Here is an 8,265-nt window from a genome sequence, read left to right as displayed (position 1 = left end):
GGGAATCTCGTAAAACAAGCTTACAAGGACGTGTATATACAAAATTTCAACCACCAAATGGAGAACGATTGCCTAGGGGAAAACTGGACAATGATTCTCCAAAAGGGAATACATGAGAAGTGAGAACATCGTTCTTTCCCCTCAAATCACACAAATTATAAATCTACCCTTTCTTCTCAAAAAATGAGGCTCCAGTTTATCCTGCTTTTGAACGGGGGAACTCCTACTTTCTTGTGTAAAACAATCAAAGATACGTGAACAAAATGAAGAATTAAAAAGTAATCATCTTCCCTCGTGAAGATCTTCTGAGAAAACTGCGGTCCGAGAGATGTTGTCATTGTCAAAGGCACTAAGACCTGAAAAGGGACCAGAAGAGAACATCGAAGATGTCCCATCAGACTCAAAGGTTGTTGATGACTGCCTGCAGTTGGGCCGGACATTGGCAGAGGTCATGGAATCCTGGTATTCGGTTACCCGCTGCACCATTTTAAGTGATTGTACAACTTCACCCATTGTGGGCCGTTGGCTTGCCTCGGGAGCGACACAAGCAGCGGCAATTGTGCAAACCCTGACAAAGTCTTCCTTTGGGTACTTGCCTCCAAGCTTCGGATCAGCAAGCTCTTCCAACCGATCCTTGTCTCTGAGTATAGGCCTGGCCTGAAAGTATATGAAACGCACTTGTAATCTTTTTTGTACGTATGATGAAACAAAAAGAACATTAATGACAGACAAAACGAGTAATTAACAAAGGAAATGAGGGAGTGATTTATGAACAACACTAACCCAACTGACAAGGTTCTCCTGTCCAGTTGGTTGAGACATTTCCACAGGCTTCCTTCCGGTGAGTAACTCGAGAAGGACAACCCCATAACTGTAAACATCACTTTTGACAAGTAGATGTCCTGTCATGGCATATTCAGGAGCTACATACCTGTAGATCAATTACATTTTATGTTAACACTTACATCAGTTGAGAGAGTGGAAATAATAAGTTAAGGGGTGTGAGGCCAACCCAAACGTTCCCATAACACGAGTCGATAAATAATTTGTTCTGCCTTCGGGTGCCTGTTTTGCAAGGCCAAAATCAGCAACTTTAGCATGAAAATTGTTCTCAAGTAGAATGTTGGACGCCTTAAAATCTCTGTGTATAACGCAAGGTTGGGAGTCTTCATGCAGGTATGCAAGCCCTCTGGCAGCATCAAGTGCAATCTTCATTCTGGTGTCCCAATCGAGAGGACAATTTACTCCCAAGGGACCTGAGACAAAAGTGGGCCATTGCCGATAATGCGTATTAGAAATATGCTAATAAGCTCATGTGGCTTAAATATCAAAAAAATAAAATAAAATAAAATAATCAAGCGGAAAAAATATGTATCAGAATCAAAATCTTCTAACATGTGATTTGAGAAAAGAACCTACCATGGAGCCAGGATTCCAAGCTCCCATTTGGAACAAGCTCATAGCAAAGTAAGTTTTGTGAGGAATCACGATTGCTATAGTAACCTACAAGTTTCACAAGATTTCGGTGATGCAACCTGCTAAGCATCTCAACCTCAACCAAAAATTCCTTATCCCCTTGTTGCCCCCCACAAGTTAGCCTCTTGATTGCAACAGCGGTACCATCGCTTAAGACACCCTTAAACACTCTGCCAAACCCACCCTCTCCAAGTATGCTTGCAGGTTCAAAATTGTTTGTTGCTTCTTTAAGTTCTTCATATCCCAGAAACCGTGTACTAGTTGGATGGGGAAGAGGTCCTATAACCGGAACTGCATCTACAGTCCTCTGCTTTTCTGGAAACAAAAAACCAATCATGTTAATTAAGATCTCATTAGAGGTGCTTTGCAAAATCAAAATTAGATTTGTGAAGTGTCAATTAAAACCAAAGCCAATGAAACGTTTATGTTAAATTTTTACAGCTCCATGCACCTTTCTTCACCACAGACCTTGAATGTTTTCTCCTCGGATGGTAGTTTAAGTCTGAAAGGTCCACCAATGTGGTATTCCAAAAAGGCATTTGCTTACGACAACTTTATATTTAAGGTACTGACACTTTTAATTTAGCCATGTATTTGTGTAATAATTTGTTCAACGAGATATGCATAACTTTTTTTTTTAGGGGTGATGAAGGAGATATGCATAGTAGATAGTATATAATTTAAATATGTTACCAAAAACAATTGGATGTTGCAAAAAGAAAATTAAGCTATTTGAATGTAAAATTTGAAGTTTGCCTTTGCGCTGGAATGACAAGAAGAAAAGAGATATATTCCACATTACCTGTTTCCATAGGAGGCGCTTTTGTTTTTTCTTGACAAGACATGCATAAACAAGCTATGAGCAATGAGATGATGGCAATAAATAGTACGCCAGCACCAATACCAAGAATAAGAATCAAACTTGAATGCCTCCCTTTGCTAGAAGTACTGGGTGATGAAGAAGCTGACGGGTGATATGGCGGGGCTTTGGTAGGTGATGAAGCAGGAAGGGGAGCTGTGTAAAAAAAAGCAAACATATTATTATTCACAAAATTAATGATTTTGGCCACATGCTACAAGGGGAGCCGTGTAACTAGAAAGTCCATTTTTCTTTCTCAATAATTTTAACAGCAAGTTGAGTATTTTTAGAAGATTTAATGGAAGAAAAATAACAATATCCGCGTAACTAAATTTTAAAAAGCTTTTGAATGGCATGTCAAATATACCTGGAGAAGGAGGTGGAGCCTTAAACCATGTAATATTGAGAAGTTTGTAATCACCCACTAATGTAGAGTTTAGACGAACTCTATGCATGGAAAGTGAAGAGTTTATGGCAGATGCATCACTGGCAGAAAAACTGATCCCTGTGTGTGGAATGATATCCATCGATATATTTAACCTTGACAAGCTCAGAACGTAGAAGTTGATCAACTCAAGTTGAGAAACTCGCAAACGAAGTTGAGAAGCCAACTCTTGTAAGAAAAGATTCCAATTAGGATTTTGTGATACATTTAAAAGAAGAAGGTCAATCTTTATAGGATAAACGCAGTGGCATTCCCGACTCCCAGGTTTCATCACCATATCTGCTTTGCAGCAATCTGGAGGAATAAACAATAAAGATACACAAAATATACATTGGAACCAAAGGAGTTTGGGAAAAAGAATCAAACCGCAGAATTAGTATGTTTACTGTGATAAAGTAGGTAGTTGAGTAATTAATCACAAAGTAACTAATTTCTTTTACAATATAAATAGTAATAAGGGCAAATGAATAATCATATTGGAATTCCCCTTCTTCATGAGAACATTAAGTTAAATAGACAATGATTCAAGCAATAGCAAGAAGTATTAATAATAAGATATATTGATCCAGGTTCCAACTTACTTGAGACAGAAGGAGACAGTGGAGGCTGAGTTAAACCAGAAGGCAACAAACCAATAGCAGACTGCGTTGGAGCAAGATCATTGAAGCCAACAAAGGAAGGTGGTAAGCCACTCCTCTTCATCAAAGGTTCTGAAATATGCGAACTCAAAGGGGGGTGTGTTGGTGATAATTCAACTGGTGAACCAAGTCGCAAAAAATGCTTTCTCCAGGACCCACGAGACAGCGGTACATTGACTGGAAGGGGTAGATCAGGCATGGCCGGTGCCACCTGAGGCGCACCAACTGGAGATTCTGAAGTTGTAAGACGTCGATTGTTTGGTACTTCGGCATCAGTACTTGATATAATGCACCACAAAAGGATCAATTTGATCAACAACCATTGTGGACTTTTAAATATTCCTGCATTTTGCATCCTAAATCAATCAATATAGTATTAAGACAGTCATATAAGTTTATCGTGATTCACAAAGCAATTCCCACATCCAGTTTCACATAATTTCATAGAATATTAATAGAACATAGATCCATAGACAAATACAAATTTATATGATCCGACATCTTTTATTGAAATTTACTAAATGATAACAATTTCAAGCTTTAGAGACAACAAAACTACTCGTGATTGATGAAACAAAAACAAGGTGAGTTTCTTTGCCTTCCTTTTAATTTTTTTTAATTTTTTTCCTGATGTTTACAGTTCCTATAACTACTAAAACCAACAAGCTCCATCAAAAATTCAAAAGTAACCCTAGCTCAAGCAAGTCCAAATTCTAGTCAAACTATGAATCACATTCTCAAAGTTAATTCATGTCTGCCTTTCCGGGAGCTCAAAAAAATTAGAACTTTAACCAGATAAATAGGATAAAACATTTCAAATTAGAGCTTTATTTCATGTTTCACTGCCTACAATTGAAATTTCTCGTCTTCAATCGTCCTTTTCTTCCCCTTCTTTATCCAACAAACTAAAGGTTGTTTCTAGAACTTTATATCCTTTCCGTTTCCCACATTTTCTCGGAAACCAAACGGAACTTTGACCCACTCACAAAAAAAATCAACACTAATCGCAAACAAAGGAAAACAGTTCCAGAAATCGAAATTATAATCACCGGAATCGACAGGACCTGCGAGCGGAGACATCACCGACGACCTCGAACTTCTAGATCTGTGAGAATGGACCAAACCGACGGCGAGATCACGGTGCCAGTGAGCATAAGACTTGAAAAATCCGAAGCAACACTACGAGCTGAAGAAGTATGTGGCGGCGGACGAAGGATGATCCAACGGCGGCGGAATCGTCGCGAAGGTCCGGACTCGGAGCAGTAGTCTCGGACTCAGAATCTCCATAACCGAGCCGAATCGGGAGAAACTGAGTTGAGTGAGCTCCGATAACTCCAACCCGGCGATTAGAGAAGAGAAAGGGAAGAGGTTTGTGACTGTTGGTAAAGATGTCAGATGTCGTTGTGTTTCTTTTTCTTTTTCTTACTCTCTCACCGGTATCAGAGAAGCTTTTTTTTTTTTTTTGGTCTCTTCTTTTCTTTTCCTTTTCTCCTGATTTCTTTCTTCAAAGTGGGAATTTTCTGCTATTTGTTATATTTTTTGTGTGTATTTTTGACGCTCTAAACCCTATTAAACATTAATATTGTTTTTTTTATAATTTAATTCTTACTTTTTCTTGACAAATGATTTCTGAATTTATTTTTTAATAATTTTGATTCTTATAATTATGGAATTAATAGAGGTAATTAAATTAAATTTTATAGAAATATTTACATTCCTTTTTTTTTTTTTAATTTTAAGTTATTGTACATAGAAAGATAATTATTTTATTTACTTCAATAAAATTACAAATTTTCTTTTCTAAAAAAGAAAATTACAAATTTTGGTTTTTTGTATTTCGATGCGTGAGATAGCGGGGAGGCGCACAGGCTTTAATCCGTGGCTAACGTGCGCCGTTAACGGAAAAGTACAAGTTAACGGTTAAAAAGGACAACTGAGGGTGGGTAGTATTATACTCTGCTGCGGCGTACACGGTTAATTCTGTGATCTTCATCATCTATATTCCATGGCGCGTATTAATGATGATTTTTTATTTTTCATGGTAACGCTGATTAAAGCACTTGTTGCCAAACAGCAAAGTAAAATAGAGAATTTATTTTTACTCTATTTTCCCCTACCTGTGGGAAATTATTTAATTTAGCTTTTAGTAAGTAAGAACAATAAATTTAGAAAAGGGACCCAATAGTTATAAATAAATTGAGTCAAATCGTATATGTAGAATAGGGGGCAGGTCCTTATCGCAAAATCAATGTTTCCATTTATTATTACTTAAATTATATACAAACATGAAATTTATTATGATCTAATTTAAATTTGAGTTTTTAATTTAAATTAAAATGTGATTTTATATAATAATTTTTAATTATAATACAAAAATTAAATATAATTTTTTAAAAAAACTTTTAATTATAATAAAATTAAAATTAAAAACTTAAATCCATCAATTTAACGAATTTACAAGTCTTTGAAATCTTGAGGAAGATCCTAAAAAAATGTAATTATCTATAGGTTTCTACTTTCTAGTGTTGACGTGAGCACGTGTCATTAGTCCAGCCACAAATCTTGATTTCTTTTCCCATTTTCTATTTGCCAACAAGGCAAGAATTTCAATCAAGTGACGTAAATGTTTTTTTAAATTATAAGTAGTGACGTAAATGCTTTGATACCCTCACAAGGTTTCTAAACGGTTGGAAATTTTTCTACCAAACGAAGGACCACGTCGGCTTTGAAGTTCATAAGCATGATTATACATTCGTTGAACGCTACTAAATACGTTATTAAATCACGACCTAAACAAATTTGTACGTTGAATAAAAATAAGGTATTGCTTACTTCAACGATTAGAGGAATATTTGGTTGGAATATTCAAATTATGATTTGAATTATGATTTATGATTCGTTACAGTATTTTCTCTTACAAAAAATACTCATAAATCGAAAATGGTTCTAATCACATGATTCTAATCCATGAACCAAATATCTCCTTAAATTATTGATTTAATTTAAATTGTGATCATTTGAGTCGTAGTAAAAAGTCAAGATGACTCTCTTTAATTTTCTAACTAAACGTGTTTTTGGATCTTTGATCCTCATTTGAATTCTAGATTTAGAAAAAAATAGATAATTTATTTTATGAACATTCACCTCTTATTCTTAATAAATATTATTTTATTAGTGTAATTATTTAACTAAAAAGGTTATAAATCAAGAATAAATAGTAAAAATCTTAATTTATGCACTTTTAAGAAATATTTATCGAGATTACTCTTGAATTTGATGGTTTAAATAGTTCAAACAAACACAGACTAAGTTTTTTTTAATTTTTAATTTTTTTATATTTAATTTTTGTGTGTTTTTGAAAAAATATATTTTTCTCACTTTACTTTATAATAATTTTTTCGCATGTATTTCTATTTTATTTTTTATTAATTTCTTTAAATATATTCATATTTAATTATTTTTCGTGTAATTTATATAATATCAAAAGTTATTTTTACACATATTTATTTTTTAAAATAAATTTAAAAATTTTTAAATAATTATATAAATAAATTTATCGTTATTCAAAAAATAATAAATTTGTGAGGTATTTATAACAAGACAATACGATGCGGAGCATGTTAAAAAACTAGTATATATAAGTGCAAAATTGGATGTCATTTTACTTTTACAAAAAAAAAAAAAAATGATTACAATAAAACATGTAATATAGCAGTTTCGAATATACACGACATGTAAGTTTATTTTTCACTTTTCAGCTTAAACGACGAGTTATTGCTTCGAGGCAAAAACGTCAATGGCACTTCTTTTCCTAATACACACATGATTCGCTTTCATCTTCAACATAAACGACATGTTGGTTGCCACGAGGAAAATAACGACATGAAGGAGAAAAGACACGTCGTTTTACTCTTTCAGTGGCGCGTAGGAAATAGAACCTGGGCTGGGCTGGGCCGGGCCATGCCCACAAAAAGGCCCAATCAAGGTAATTAGGTTCGCTCCTGGATTTACGATCCGAGTGCCCGACTTGTACTTTCATAGTCTGCCGGAACTCACGAGTCCCGACCGTGACCTTCTTCTAGCTTTTACAATGTTCTGATTTTTCCGATTTCCCAAAAAAAAAAAAAAAAAAATCCTAACTTGTCGACCTTATTTCGCTTTTTCAGAGCAACACAACAGCTTCCAATTCTTCTATCGCAGAAGAAATCGAGCTAGGGTTCAGCATCCAAGCAATTTATCTTCTCTAATGGCGACCTAGGGTTTTGGTTTTCGTTTCCTGGTTTTTATCTTCCATTGAGACTAAAAGGAGAAAATTCACCAGAGAGAGAATTAAAGCTATGTCGAAGAGGAAGTTCGGATTCGAAGGCTTCGGCATAAACCGCCAGTCCACTTACAACTTCGAGCGCTCTCAGCAGCAAGCTCCTCAGCGACTCTACGTCCCTCCTTCTTCTCGCGGCCATGGCCACGACAACTACGAGGACACCGACCTTGACAACATCGATTACGACGAGAATGATGCCGCCAAGGACACTGGCGACGCCGGTGATGGCGGCGGCGGCGCGGACGACGAGGTTGATCCGCTTGATGCGTTTACAACTTCGAGCGCTCTCAGCAGCAAGCTCCTCAGCGACTCTACGTCCCTCCTTCTTCTCGCGGCCATGGCCACGACAACTACGAGGACACCGACCTTGACAACATCGATTACGACGAGAATGATGCCGCCAAGGACACTGGCGACGCCGGTGATGGCGGCGGCGGCGCGGACGACGAGGTTGATCCGCTTGATGCGTTCATGGCGGGAATTCACGAGGAGATGAAGGCGGGGCCACCGCCAATGGGGAAGGGGA

The 8,265-nt window shown here is 36.4% G+C and overlaps 2 protein-coding genes across 6 annotated transcripts in view; one reads left to right on the top strand and one right to left on the bottom strand.

Moving 5' to 3' along the window:
• Positions 1 to 6: 6 nt before the first annotated feature.
• Positions 7 to 4,881, bottom strand: LOC21393053 (proline-rich receptor-like protein kinase PERK3). Of its 3 annotated transcripts, none has more exons than XM_024163643.1 (8): positions 4,468 to 4,881; positions 3,362 to 3,760; positions 2,703 to 3,074; positions 2,279 to 2,491; positions 1,420 to 1,791; positions 1,013 to 1,256; positions 784 to 931; positions 7 to 657 (listed from the first exon to the last, which is right to left on the bottom strand). In XM_024163643.1, the coding sequence occupies exons 1-8, from the start codon at positions 4,496 to 4,498 to the stop codon at positions 283 to 285; spliced, it is 2,154 nt and encodes a 717-aa protein (XP_024019411.1). In that variant the 5' UTR covers positions 4,499 to 4,881; the 3' UTR covers positions 7 to 282. The 3 variants fall into 3 exon arrangements, with proteins under 3 accessions (XP_024019411.1, XP_024019424.1, XP_024019419.1); XM_024163656.1 differs by having other exon boundaries at positions 2,703 to 2,948; XM_024163651.1 differs by having other exon boundaries at positions 4,483 to 4,881.
• Positions 4,882 to 7,452: 2,571 nt separating this feature from the next.
• The window catches only part of LOC21393052 (DEAD-box ATP-dependent RNA helicase 24), a 5,074-nt gene continuing 4,261 nt past the window's right edge, over positions 7,453 to 8,265 (top strand). For 2 of the 3 annotated variants that reach the window (XR_002901950.1, XM_024163625.1), the window contains exons 1-2: positions 7,453 to 7,989; positions 8,190 to 8,246. Coding sequence is in view for 2 of the 3 variants with exons in the window: in XM_024163625.1 (XP_024019393.1) it covers positions 7,756 to 7,989; positions 8,190 to 8,246 (291 nt within the window). In the remaining variant the exon portion in view is untranslated. Of the gene's footprint in view, positions 7,990 to 8,144; positions 8,257 to 8,265 lie in introns of all 3 variants that reach the window. The other variant, XM_024163633.1, reaches the window with a different exon arrangement.

Source organism: Morus notabilis, unplaced genomic scaffold (assembly GCF_000414095.1).
Source record: "Morus notabilis unplaced genomic scaffold, ASM41409v2 Scaffold793, whole genome shotgun sequence".
NCBI classification, from domain to species: domain Eukaryota; kingdom Viridiplantae; phylum Streptophyta; class Magnoliopsida; order Rosales; family Moraceae; genus Morus; species Morus notabilis.
Note: the sequence above shows the minus strand (reverse complement) of the source record. Positions and strands in the feature narration are given on the sequence as shown.

What these genes read in the sequence shown, in the direction of transcription:
- LOC21393053 (XM_024163643.1), bottom strand. Translation starts at nt 4,498, where the DNA reads ATGTCTCCGCTCGCAGGTCCTGTCGATTCCG. An exon ending in AGCGCCTCCTATGGAAACAG is followed by an intron (nt 1,792 to 2,278) that starts GTAATGTGGAAT and finishes TTTTGTTTCCAG; the next exon opens with AAAAGCAGAGGACTGTAGAT. An exon ending in CTTGGAATCCTGGCTCCATG is followed by an intron (nt 1,257 to 1,419) that starts GTAGGTTCTTTT and finishes CTTTTGTCTCAG; the next exon opens with GTCCCTTGGGAGTAAATTGT.